This window comes from Bubalus kerabau, chromosome 23, assembly GCF_029407905.1.
Source record: "Bubalus kerabau isolate K-KA32 ecotype Philippines breed swamp buffalo chromosome 23, PCC_UOA_SB_1v2, whole genome shotgun sequence".
NCBI classification, from domain to species: domain Eukaryota; kingdom Metazoa; phylum Chordata; class Mammalia; order Artiodactyla; family Bovidae; genus Bubalus; species Bubalus kerabau.
In genome coordinates this window covers 10376762-10390764 of record NC_073646.1, presented here as the reverse complement: position 1 = coordinate 10390764, position 14003 = coordinate 10376762, and the positions used below count along the sequence as shown (strand labels likewise).

Below are 14003 nucleotides of genomic sequence, written 5' to 3'. Positions count from 1 at the left end.
ATTACTCCCAGCATCTATCTAGTGGTTAGAGGCCAGGGATGCTATTAAACATCCTACAGAAGACAGCCCATCATCCCCACCCCAACAAAGAATTGCCTGCGTGTGTACTAAGTCGCTGTGTCCAACTCTGTATGACCCTATGAACCGTAGCCTGCCAGGCTCCTGGGTCCATGGGATTCTTCAGGCAAAGATACTGGATTGGATTGCCATGCCCTCCTGCAGGGGATCTTCCTGACTCAGGGACTGAACCCGAGTCTCTTACGTCTACCTGCACTGGCAGGTGGGTTTTTTACCACTAGCGCCACCAGGGAAGCCCCAATAGAGAATTATCCTGACCCAAACGTCAGAAGCGCCAAGGCTGAGAAACCCCAGATGCAGAGATCTCCAAGCCTGCCGCAGACCCCCCATCCTCCTCGCCCGGTGAATTCTCTCTCCTGCCTCTCCTAGGATCTCCGTACCCGAGACGTGGGCCAAGTTCAGTAACGACAACATCCGGCACTCGCAGAACATGCGGGCCAATTCCATCCGGCTGCGGGAGGAGGCGCAGAACCTCTTCGATGTGTTGGCAGACCAGCTGTGGAGGCAGTTCACCAACACCAACCTGGCCTTCAACGCTCGCATCGCGGAGGAGACGGACGTGAAAAACAAGCTGCAGACGCAGTTGGCTAAGGTAAGCGAGATGCCCGGGAGGACCGTCGTCCACGCTGCCGGGACCTCACCACGTGCCTCCCCTCCCCCGCTCCTGGATCTCCGCGGCTTCTGGTTGCTGCTGCAATGGTCCACGGTTTATCAGCCTGTTCACCCAAAAGGGGGTGGAGGCTGTGAGCTTCCTGGGGAGACTCCAGCATCCTGTGGGTAAATCTTCCTTGCTCACTAGATGATGGAGCTTGGCCTGGCTGGCATAGCAGCACCCAAAGAGGCTGCTGATGGCCCCCAGGGTCCTTCAGTCTACCTGAGGGCCACGTGGCTGAGCGTGACCAGTGAGAATGGTTGTCAATGCCAGACCCCCAGGAGACAGGTCTGAGCCTATCTTAAGATCTTAAGAAATGTCACATCAACATCTTAAGAAATGTAACCTCTTGACCTTCAAAGGCTTCAAGGGCACCCCCGTGGAGGGGTGGGGTGCTTTTTGAATTGGAGGAGCCACAAGGATAGCCTAATCCTGCCAGAATCTTCTGCTATTCCCTCACCGACGTGCCCCTTTCCTTACTGCTGCATCTGAACCATCCTGCTGTTTCCCAGCCCTGGGGGAAGATCTGCTGCATGGAATCTATCCTCTCCGCTCAATTTAGAGCACCTACTGGGTACCAGATGCTGGGCTAGGGACTGGAATGAGAAGAGGAGCCACACAAACAGTCTCCTGGTACCCATCTTCAGGGGGCTTATGGTAGCTGCGATGGGAAGCAGTGGTGGCTGCCAAATTTATACACAGTAAGGGCTTAGGGATGACACTCTGGTTGGAAGTGGGGGTGGGGAGGCAGGGGACTAGCATTGAACCTGAACTTGCAAACAGTACCCTTTTTTATTGTATATATGCTTGGTGAGGTTTAGTGGGCTGCAGGCAGGGTTTAATGGATATTAAGGGGGCACTTTAAGCCCACCCACATAGGCCACCCTTTGGCGTGGGGTATGGAGTGCTGTGCTTAGTCACTAAGTCATGTCTGACTTCTTTGTGACCCCACGGACTGTAGCCTGCCAGGCTCCTCCATCCATGGAATTCTCCAGGCAAGAATACTGGAGTGGGTTGTCATGTCCTCCTCCAGGGGATCAAACCCAGGTCTCCTGAATTGCAAGTGGATTCTTTACTGTCTGAGCCACCAGGGAAAGCCCAAGCATTCTGGACTGGATAGTCTATCCCTTCTCCAGGGGATCTTCCTGACCCAGGAATCGAACCATGTTCTCCTGCCTTGTAGGCAGAGTCTTTACCAACTAAGCTACCAGGAAAGCCCAGTGTTAGTCGCTCAGTCGTGTCCGACTCTTTGTGACCTCATGGACTGCAGCCTGCCAGGCTCCTCTATCCATGGGATTCTCCAGACAAGAATACTGGAGTGGATAGCCATTCACTTCTTCAGGGAATCTTCCTGACCCAGGGATCGAACCCAGGTCTCTGGCATTGGAGGCAGATTCTTTACAGTTTGAGCCACCAGGGAAGCCCATAAAACAGAAGTTCCTCTAAATAATTGCAAGGTTGTAATAAGTGTTAGTGAGAGAAGAAGCAAGGAGATTTGCCAGAGATCTCCTGGGGTCCTTACTTCAGGTAGATCAGACAGGCAGTTGTCACAGTTCCATCAAGAGCCAGACGGATAGGGAGTTAGGCAGCTGACGGACTGGGGTGGGGGGGACTATTCTCAAGATGATGCAGGTGGGATGAGTTTGGAGGGAGGGGAAGACACAGGAGGTTATGTGGATTCTTTCTTTTCTCCTTCCTTCCTTTATTCCTTCCCTTTCCTTTCTTCCTTCTTCCTTCCTTCCTTGAAAAATCAGTCTATTATTGTGATAAAATATACATAACATAGCATTTGCCATTGTCTTAGTTGCTTTGCGCTGCTATAACAAAAATACCATAGCCTGGGTGACTTATAAACAACAGAAATTTATTTCTCAGCCTTCTGAGGACTGAGAAGTCCAGGATCGAGGCCCCGGAAGGCGTGGTGTCTGGTAGGAACTCGCTTCTTGGTTCTTGGATACTGTCCTCTGCCTGTGTCCTCACATGGCAGAAAGGTGTGGAGCTCCCTGACCTCTTTCAGAAGGGCCCTACTCCCATTCATCAGGCTGCTGCTGCTGCTAAGTTACTTCAGTTGTGTCCGACTCTTAGCGACCCCATGGACTGCAGCCTACCAGGCTCCTCCGTCCATGGGATTTTCCAGGCAAGAGTACTGGAGTGGATATTCATGAGGCTACTGCTGACCTAATCACTTCCCACAAACTACTCCACTTCCCAATACTGTCACATGGGGGTTAGGTGTCAACATCTGAATCTGGGGGGACACAGACATTCGGTTCATAGCAACCATTATTAAGTGTATAGTTCCATCAAGTCGGGCTTTCCTGGTGGCTCAGATGGTAAAGAATCTGCCTGCCATGCAGGAGACCTGGGTTCAATCCCTGGGTCAGGAAGATTCCCTGGAGGAGGGCATGACAACCCACTCCAGTATTCTTGCCTGGAGAATCCCCATGGACAGAGAAGCCTGGTGGGCTCCATAGGGTTGCAGAGTCAGACACGACTGAATGACTAATGCTTTCCGTCATGTTACATATCTTCACATAATGCAAACATCACCACTATCCATCTCTAGAACATTTATCATCTTCCCAAAGTATAAAGAACCCTGTGTTTAAACTCTGTGTCCATTAAACGATGACTCCCCATCCCCCTCCCTTTCCCCTGGCGACCACCAATACCACTTTCTGTCTCTATGAATTGACTAGGTACTTTAGCTAAGTAGAATCATACGGTATTTATCCTTTTGTATCTGGCTTATTTCACTTAGCACAATGTCTTTAAGGTTCATCCGTGCTGTAGATTGCATCAGAATATCCTTCATAAAGCTGAATGATATTGCATGGATGTATATACGATTCATCCCTTGATGGATGCTTGAATGGCTTCTACTTTTGGGCCATTTGTGCAAGCGATTTCTTTAATTTGGTGTTTCCTGTAGCAGATCAAATACAGTTCATCAGCAGGTTTTACCACATGAGTCTGAGGCCTGGAGGTGACTTGGGATTAAGTTGGGTCACAGTGGCTGGTTTCTCACCTGTGAAACTGGGGGTCAGGATTCCTGTCTGATGCCGACAGTGTGAGGATTAGTGAGTTGATCTTTATGGATCCCTTAGAACACACTTGGTACACGGTAAACACTCAATAGAGGTGTTTATTAATCTATTTAATTAATAAAATCAATACTATTATTGATAAAGAAAAAGGGATCTTTTGGGTGAGGGTAGGGAGCAAACATTTCCTCTTTCCATGTATCTCCAGGGAAGTTTTCAAGGATTACTAACAGCCTCATCACTGCTGATCAGTTTTTGCCACCAAGTGGATTTTTATTAATCATCATTATTTAATTACCAGTTCCTTTGCAAACAAGCCAGTACTCATTCTTGCCTGGAAAATCCCATGGATGGAGGAGCCTGGTGGGCTACAGTCCATGGGGCTGCAAAGAGTCTCAGACATGACTGAGTGACTAAGCACACAACTATCTTTTTCTGTGCTGCATAGCAATTATTGACCAGGTGGTCATAGGAGTTCACTTTGAAAGACCAGGTCTACACAGTTCCCTAAGCAGATTTTGAATGTCCCAGTGGTTCAGGGCTGTGTAGACAGCCTTAGCTGTCTACCATGATCATGGGGGTCTATCCCCTAGGCCACACCCCAAGCCTTGTAACTTATCCTGGGTCCTCACACTTTGGGGCCTTGGGATGTCACCCAGTCATACTGACCACTGCTTAAAGAACGGTGGGTGGCCTCTTTGAGCTGAATCAGTTGATGGTCACAAAATGAGTTGCTGCCTTTGAGAACTGATAGCTCCTGAAAACCAGGCTCCCGGGGGGGGGGCGTGGCCAGGGAAGGGGCGTGGCCAGAGGAGGGGCTTGTTCTCAGGTTTACCCAGTCCAAGGTGCCCTTTAGAGGGAGACTCAACGTGGGGGGGGGAAAGATACAAGGACCTCGGGGGAAGGAGGAGGGAGGAGGGAGGAGGGGGGAGGGGAGGCAGTGGGGGAGAGGCGCTGCGGTCCCACAGCGCTTGTTCTGCAGTCGTGGGCATGAGGTCCCGGCAGGGGAAATGACTGGGTGTGTAAGCAAGGACGCAGCATTAATAGCATGCAATCACATGGTGAGAAGGTATTTCCTTCTTCGTAACATTTTGGCTGTGCTGGATTTTCACTGCAGCATGTGGGCTCTTCACTGGGCTGCACAGGCTTCTCTAGTTGGGGCACGGGCTTTGTTGCTCTGCCTCAGCACGTGGGATCTTAGTTCCCAGACCAGGGATGGAACCCATGTCCCCTCCATTAGAAGGCAGATTCCTAACCATTGGACCATCAGTGAAGTCCCCTTCAACCCTTGTGATGCTCTCAAGAGGAAATTCTCCATCGGATGCTAGAATGCCTTCCTCAGCTCTTTAACTCCAACTGATCTCCCTTTGAAGCAGAGGGTGTGGACCTCAGGCTGAGACCTTTGGGCTGGCAGCTGTACCCCGAGTTTAAATCACACGCTTTTACTCTCATCTTGTTCGTACATTTTAATGGTTATTTCCCTTATGGCAAATGATGCCAATTTTCCACTGATAATAGTGATATAACGTTTTATTTTTAAACAAATACATTTTTTTTGATTTTTAAAAAGACAATTGATTTTAAAAGATTATTAACCATGTTACAAATGGTGTGAGGGGATATACCTATAGTGGTAAAGATGGTGGGTGAAAGCCTGACTCTTGTGTGCGTAAGTCGCTTCAGTTGTGTCCAACTCTTTGCAACCTCATAGATTGTAGCCCACCAGACTCCCTGTCCATTGGGTTTTCCAGGCAAGAATACTGGAGTGGGCTGCCTTGCCCTCCTCCAGGGGATCTTTTCGACCCAGGGATCGAACCCGTGTTTCTTATGTCTCCTGTATTAGCAGGCGGGTTCTTTACCACTAGTGCTACCTGGGAAGCCCCTGACTCTTGGAGAACAGCAAAATAGACTTGTGTCTCAACTATTATTTTCTGTGCTGAAATCACCCATGTTACCTGGGGATTGCATCGAAATGCAGATCCTGACCGAGAAGGTCTGCAGTCGAGCCTGAGAATCTGCATTGTGAACAACCTCCGGGGTCCCCAGCGCTGCTGGTAAAAAGCAGGCAAGAGTGCAGGTTGTAGAGCAAGTTGATCTTGACAATTTTAAGCTGTCTGCTTCTCTTCTCTCACTCCCTCCTCCCTCTCTCTTTCAGACTCAAAAATATTGGGGGAACCAAATCTTTCCAAGAGGCAAGGCACAGTCATCCCATTCTAATCAGATTTTCTCTAATTGCATTTTACTTCCAAGCTTCTGAGCCAAGCCCAGCCGTTCTTCCCTGGAGGGATCCGGCCGGCTTAGGCCGGCTCAGCCTGCCACACAGATCTTCCCAGGTTTCCCAGGTTTCCCAGATGTATCTGTCCCTCTGGGGCTTCTGCCGCCCCTCTGAGATGCATGCCCTTGAATCAAAATCTCATTTTCCATCTTGATTACTAATGTGGTGGGAGCGAATGATGTTAGGAGCTGGGGAGTCAGAATGAGGCAGAAGCTTAGCGTTGACTGGCTGTCAGAGAGAGGAATCGGATTTCTCTGCTTCTGCTCAACAGCCTCCCCCCTCTTCCTCCCTTCCCCCCACCCTCACTGCAACCCCCCCCCCACCCCCCCCACCCCCCCCACCCCCCTCCTCCGGCTGAAGGCTTTCCTGTAGCAAACAGAATGAGCCAGCTTTCAAGCTGGGAACTTTCCTGTTTGCTCTCCTTCACCTGGAGCCCCTTCCCCCATCTCAGTTGGTAGCTCTCACTTCCAGATGCTTTCAGAAGCTTCCAGGGCTCAATCCTGAATCTCAGAGTCCACCTGGATGCCGCTCTTTCTCTCCCACGCCCCCATCCTCTCCATCAGTAAATCCTGTTGGTTCAAATTTCAAAAGCTCATCATTCCCCCCTCCTCCTCTGCTTCCGCTCTGACCTGAACCTCCATCATTTCTTGCCTGGACCATTGCTGAGGCCTCCTAAGAGCTCTGCTTGCTTTTGATGTTGCCAACTGATGGGCTGGCAGCTTGTTGAGAGGGCATTCGGTTCTTCAATAGGCCGACTAGATTTACAGAGAGGACAAGTTCAATTGCTTTAGATTCTTCAGGAAACCTTGAGACTTTGACTGGAGAATACAGGTGACAGGCTGTCTCTGCCACCATCTTCACCTGGCCAGGCCCCTCTGCGCTACTGCTGTTATGGGAATTTCTCACCGCCTTTGCAACCTCAGTGCCTCCCAAAATGCACGGTGCCTGATGAAGTCTAAGTACATGAGGATGAAGTGGTTTTTCTTTTTTTTTTTAAGATTTTTTTAAAAAATGTAGACCACTTTTAACGTCTTCACTGAATGTGTTACAATATTGCTTCTGTTTTACGTTTTGATTTTTTGGTCATGAGGCATATGGAATCTTAGCCCCCTGACCAAGGATCGAACCCTCATCCCCTGCAAAAGAAAGTGAAATCTAAACCACTGGACTACCAGGGAAGTCCCTGGAGGGGATTTTAATTCAGAGGATAAATACTTGTAGTCCAGGGGTTAAATAAACTTGGCCCACATATTATTTGGACCCTCACGTTTTTCTTTTAACAGCTCTATTTTTACTTGACATGTAATTAACTGTTTATATTTCAAGTGTAGACTGTAAGAAGCGTTGACACACATATGTCATGAAGCTGCCACCTCAAGCAAGGTAGTGAACATACAAAAAGATTTCCTTGTGTCCCTTGTCATCTCTCCCTCCTGAACCGCACCCCCCCCCCCCACCATTCCCAACACAACCACTGATCTGCTTTCTGTCACTACAGATTAGTTTGCATTTTCCAGAATAATTACATAAAGGGCACCATACTCTAGCCACTCTTTTTCATTAGGCTTTTTTCCATTCAGCATAGTTGAGATCCCTAGTTTGTTCCTTCTTATTCCTGAGTCTTACATGTCTTGAATGGATACCGTATTGTACTGATAGGTACTACCCCTGGTATATATCGTAGCGATACACCACAACAACCCTGATATTCATCAACAGCTCTCTTCTCCTCTTGCCCTCAGTCTTCCCCAGCATCAGAGTCTTTTCCACTGAGTAGGCTCTTTGCATCAGGTGGCCAAAGTACTGGGGCTGCAGCTTCAGTGTCAGTCTTTCAAATGAATATTCAGGGTTGATTTCCTTTAGGGTTGATTGGTTTGATCTCCTTGCTGTCCAAGGGACTCTCAAGAATCTTCTCCAACACCACACTTCCAAAGCATTAATTCTTTAGTGCTCAGCCTTTCTTATGGTCCAACTCTCACATCCATACATGACTACTGGAAAAACCATAGCTTTGACTATACAGACCTTTGTTGGCAAAGTGATGTCTCTGCTTTTTAATATGCTGTCTAGGTTTGTCATAACTTTTCTTCCAAGTAGCAAGCGTCTTTTAATTTCATGGCTGCAGTCACCGTCTGAAGTGATTTTAGAGCCCAAGAAAATAAAATCTGCAACTCTTTCCATTTTTTTCGATCTTTTTCCACATCTGCTCTGTACATCGGAGGAAATACAAGAAAGCAGCCAGGCCTGGAAAGGACTGTAGAGAACACAGGGGCTCTGAGTTTTCACCTTGAAAGGTTTCTGCTTTCACGCTGAAGTTTCTTTGGGGTTTTGACTTCCAATTGGTCATTAACACCAGCAGAACCTCTCCTCCCCTGGGAGGGTGGGGGGGCAGTAGGGTGTGCGCTGTCTACGGGGGTGAGGGCCTGCAGTCACTGTCTGAGGGCCCCAGTGCCTTCTGCCAGCCCCTCTGTTTGTCCAACGAGGCTTGGACCCCATGGTAGTGGGAAACGCTTTTGTGCTTTGCAAGCAGTCGGATCCCTTCCAGCACCAGAGCCGGCAGCCAAACTCCTGACAGCTCGTTTCCAAAACCGGCCAAGCACAAGTGCTGGGGAGCCGGGCTGCCTGCCCCTGTGCCTTGGCGGATAGGCTGGTGAGGAGTGGACAGGCCAGGCCTTAAAGACCATCGTGTCTACTGAGAATGTTCTTGTTTCAGGTTCCCTCTGTCAGTCCTTCCAATAGTGTCGAGCAATGAGGCCTGATGTGACACTAGTCTGTCTTTGCCATCTCTCTTTTGTTTGGGAATCTCCCTTTCCAGGCAGACTTCAAGTCTCAGGCTGCGCTGACCCTTTGAAATTAAGGTCTTTTCCCATCTTCTCTACCATGATGGGACCCTCTATCTATGGCAGGAGATACTTGTTTTCTACATATGTGAAAATTGCTCAGTTGTGTCTGACTCTTTGTGACCCCATGGACTATAGAGTCTATGGAATTCTCCAGGCCACCATAGTGGACTGGGTAACCATTCCCTTCTCTGTGGAATCTTCCCAACCCAGGGATCGAACCCAGGTCTCCCTCATTGCAGGCGGATTCTTTATCAGCTGAGCTACCAAGGAAGCCCAAGAATACTGGAGTGGGTAGCCTATCCCTTCTGCAGCGAATCTTCCTGACCCAGGAAATGAACCAGGGTCTCTTGCATTGTAGGTGAATTCTTTACCAGCTGAGTTACCAAGGAATCCCTTTCTACATATGGCAATACTATAAAGATGCTATTTCAAATACATTTGTTCAAGGCTGAAAAGGGCATTGACTTGAAGAAATAGATTAAATAACTAGGGGTTTTCCAGGTGGTGCAGTGGTAAAGAATCCACTTGCCAATGCAAGAGACACAAGAGATGCAGGTTGGATCCCTGGGTCGGGAAGATCCCCTGGAGGAGGGAATAGCAACCCACTCCATTATTCTTGCCTGGAGAATCCCCTGGACAGAGGAGCCTGGCGGGCTACAGTCCATGAGGTGGCACAGAGTCGGACACTACTGAGCCATTGAGCCTTTGTGGGTATGTAGATATGGCAGGGTAACCGTCAGGAAAAGCCCCGTGTGCAGTAGGTCTCTGCCTGATGCTTGCTTTAGTACCAGCAGGAATCAATGGGTCCCTGGTGTCACGTGGGCTCAGGTCTCATCACTGTTTTTTTGTGGGGTGGGGGGGGTGTGTGTGCCTGGGGACACCCAGCATGAGGGGGTCCATGAGAGCTCAGATATAGGTGGCTCTGAGGGCTGTGCCAAATGGTGAGATGATGGAGGGGGTGCCATGTCCACCAGTTATCTGTTCATGGTGACACTGTGCCAAGTGAGAGAGATGCTGCTGGAATCAGGAAAACAGAGCCAAGGTCCAGAACTGGGAAGGTAGCCAACAAATGCAGAAAGCTGGAGGGACCAGACAGGAAAGTAGGGAGAAAATGAGCAAGGTCAGCTCGGCCAGGGCTGGAGCTGGGGACGCTACTAATGAGGGTGTTTTGAGCTCACTGATGCTCAGGGAAGCTAGGACTGCACTTTGCAGTTGGTATTAGCCAATCATATGCTTTGACTGGAAGCCATGGGCGGGGCAATCCCTGGGATTGGTTACTGCTGAGACAAGAAAACAGTAAGATGCAGCCCGGAGGAGGCAGAGGGCTGCCTGGGCGCCTTCTGGGTATGGGTGTGTGCCAACAGTCTCCGAGTTTCTTCCAAGTTGTGACATCTCCCTCGTTGGGTCCTCAGCTCCTTGCCTTCTTGAGACCCACTGCCCAGCCTCACCTCCACTCCTGGCTTTCACATGGGCTTGCCTCCTGGTCCAGTCTCCCCTTCCATCTCCACGTGCTTCTCCCACACGTGAGCCCCCACAGTGCCGTGAAGATGGTTGGGTTCACTTCTGGCTCCAGCACTTCCTAACTATGTGGCCAAGGTCAGGTTGCCCTACCTCTCCATGTCTCAGTCAAATGGGAGGAATAATGGTTGGCAAATGTTTGCTCTGGGAATAAGAGCATCCACACTGGTCACTTCATAAGTGCTCAGTGACTATTAACTGTAAAAATGGTAAAACAAACAAACCACCCTGTGGTCTGATTTATAACCTGTGCTGACAGGGAGGGACAAGCAAACTGAAAGGATATGGCCTCTGGGATCCAAAGACCAGAGTTGCAACTGGTAAACTAACTAACTCCTCTGAGTCTCAGTTTCCTAATCTCTGAGAGAGGAATAATCCTGCGAGAATGAAAAGAAAAGATTGTTGTTGTTTAGTTGCTAAGTCGTGTCCAGCTCTTTGCGACCCCATGGACTGCAGCATACCAGGCTTCCCTGTCCCTCACTGTTTCCCCGAGTTTGCCCAGGAAAAGATACAGCTGAGCAATTTTCAACACTCACACGTTGGAATCACCCGCATCTCTAGGGATTGTGACTTGACTGGTTGGGATGTAGCCTGAGCATCCAACCTTTTAAACTCCCCAGCCAAGGTTGAGAATGAAAGAATCAGCATTCAGACCAGTGGTTCTCAAGGTGCGGTCCTGAACCAACTGCATCAGTATCATCTGGGAACTTGTTAGAAGGAAGTGCACATCCTTGGGTCCCATCCTGGACATCCTGACTCAGAAACTCGGGTCCAGACATCCAAGTTTTCACCAGTGCTCCCAAGTATGCCTGCCAGGTGCAAATGTGTAATAAGTGTTTGCTAATCCAATCCTCTCTCCCTGAGAGGTATTGGTTTAGCCAAAAAGTTCGTTAGCATCTTGCAGAAAATCCCGGACAAACTCTTTGGCTTACCCAGTATTTACTAAAAGCATACCCGGTGTGCTAGACTCTGAGTTAGGAGCATGGGATCCAAGGGGCCCTGCCTATGGGCTTATGTTCTAATTTGTTGTTTAGCCACTAAGTCGTGTCCGACTCTTTTGCTACCCCAGAAATTGTAGCCCGCTGGGCTCCTCCATCCATGGAATTTCCCAGGCACGAATACTGGCATAAGTTGTCATTTCCTTCTCCAGGGAAATCTTCCAGACCTAGGGACTGAACCCGTATCTCCTGCATTTCCTGCATTGGCAAGTGGATTCTTTACCACTGTCCCCCCAGCGAAGCCCTATGTTCCAGTGGGACAGACCATTTTTTTTTTTTTTAAAGTAGGAACTTTCATGGTGGTCCAGTGGCTAAGACTCTGGGTTCCCAATGCAGGGGGCCTGGGTTCACTCCGGGAACTAGATCCCACATGCCAAAACTAAGAATTTGAGTACTGCAACTAAGACAGTGAAGCCAAATAAATAGATAAATACTTTTTTAAATAAGTAAAAACCTCATTAATGAAAATTGTGATAAGCGTTAAGAAGATGCTTGAGGGCCTGAGATACTGGATGCCTGTGAATTTTCAGAGTCGTACAAGTGTCCTCTGTAGCAGGGAGCCTCCGCCCCTCCAGGACTTTCAGGACACCTGAACCCAGATGACCTCTGAGCAGCTGGGATGTGTACTGGCCTGGCATTGTCTGAAGGCAGCCTCTGGACAGAAACAACTGTGACTAGGGTTGACTCAACGTCTCTCCTCGGAGTAGTAATTCTCACCCTGGCGGAATTTACTCCCCAGCGGCATTTGCCAACGTCTGCAGACATTTTGGTTGTTACAACTTGCCATGTGGAGGGGGAAGGGGGCAGCGTGCTCCTGACAGACACAAATAGTGGGTGGAATCCAGGGATGCTGCTAAACATGTCGATGCACAAAGCAGTCCACCCTCCTGACAACGAAGCCGTGGCCCCAGACATCAAGTGGGCTGAGTTTGAGCCTCGCCGCTCTGGCTCTTTCATGACTTGCATTTCTGGCCAAGTCCCTCTGGAGCCCTCCTCCACTAGCTCTTGCCCCTGGGCTCAGTTGCCGTTGAAAATCTTCCACCATTTGACCAGAAAAAGGATTCCAAGTTGCTTTCTGCCTTCCGAAGCTGGGGAAACTGCACTGAGTCAGGCATCTCCTTGGAAACCCCTTGGCTGCACGCAATTTGGAAAACAATAAATTTGCAAGGTTGCACAAAGCATGCAGAAGCCCAAAGCTGGCTGGAACTGCTAAATCCCTTTTTTCCCTTCACATCAAAAATAATTTCCCGGCCCTGGAGGCTTTGTCTGCTGTCACAAGATGCAGGCAGATGTTTTGAAATGACCAACACCACTGCCAAAAGCGTCCCCCCTTTCAAAGCCCTTGGGTGGATTTCTGTTCCAGCCGGGAACATCAGAGCACTTTTCCATTGAGCTGAGGTTGGTTTCCTCCTAGGCACGCCTAGCAAGGACGTACCTTGCCATTTGGGGCCAAAAACCATTTCCAGCCAGGACTTAATCGTTTCCCCAAGCCTGGGACTGGGGCTTGGCGTCAGCTGGTCCCTCACAAGGTCTGAATGTGGATGATCACCATCTAGTTTGTCATCCTGTTGCAAGTAGAAGGTGAAAGAAAAAACTCTCCATCACAAGAGGCATATTAACCTCACTCCGTGCAGCTAGAGTTCTAAGTGCTTTTCTAACGTTAACTCATTTTCCCTCCTACAACCCCGTGTGTGTGTGTGTGTGTGGTGTGTGTGTTTGTGTGTGTGCACGCTCAGTCATGTTTGGCTCTTTGCAACCCCATGGACTAGAGCCCACCAGGGTCTCCTGTCCATGAAATTTCCCAGACAAGAATACTGGCATGGATTGCCAACAACCCTGTGAAGAAGGGATTACTTTTAGCCTCATTTTACAGATGAGGAAACCGAGGACAAATATTTTCCTAAAGCCCTTACCCAGTGCAGCTAGTAAATGGCAGAGTCAGGATTTGAATCTAGGTGTTCTGCTCCAGAGTGTATTCTTTAAGTCAGTGTGAGCATCTTCCCTGCTCCCACCAACACAGCCTAACAACAACAACAACAATTATGTCTAGATCAGTGCCCTCCAACGGGACAATTTTACACCAGGGAACATCTGACAATGTTTGGAGACACTTTTGGTCGTTACGACACGGGAGGGGCTGCTATTGGCACCCAGTGGGTAGAGACCAGGGATGCAGCTAAACACCCTGCAGCGCACAGGGAAGCACCACAGAATAACAGAATAACCCTGCCCCAAATATCAATAGCGCCAAGACTGAGAAGACTCAGTCTCCTGGCATTAAGGTTTGACTTTTTAAAAAGAAGAAAGGAGGGAATTCCCTGGTGGTCAGTGGCTAAGACTCTGCGCTCCCAATGCAGGGGGCCTGGTTTGATCCTTAGTGAGGGAACCAGATCCCACATGCTGTGTGCCACAAATAAGACCTGGCATGGCCAAATAAATATTTTTTAAAAGAAAGGATAAAAGGTAGAAGATAGGTAGACATGGATGGATACATGGATGGATGGATGATGGATACGTAGGTGTATATATGGATGGATGGATGGATGGGTACGTAGGTGGATATATGAGTGGATGGATGGGTACATCAGTTCAGTG

At 49.1% G+C, this 14003-nt stretch overlaps 1 protein-coding gene across 1 annotated transcript in view; it reads left to right on the top strand.

Annotated features, from left to right (window-relative positions):
* Positions 1–14003, top strand: part of TEKT5 (tektin 5) — a 51364-nt gene that overhangs the window by 15312 nt on the left and 22049 nt on the right. The window contains exon 5 of the mRNA XM_055561713.1: positions 448–670. Within this exon, the coding sequence (XP_055417688.1) occupies positions 448–670 (223 nt within the window). The remainder of the gene's footprint in view (positions 1–447; positions 671–14003) is intronic.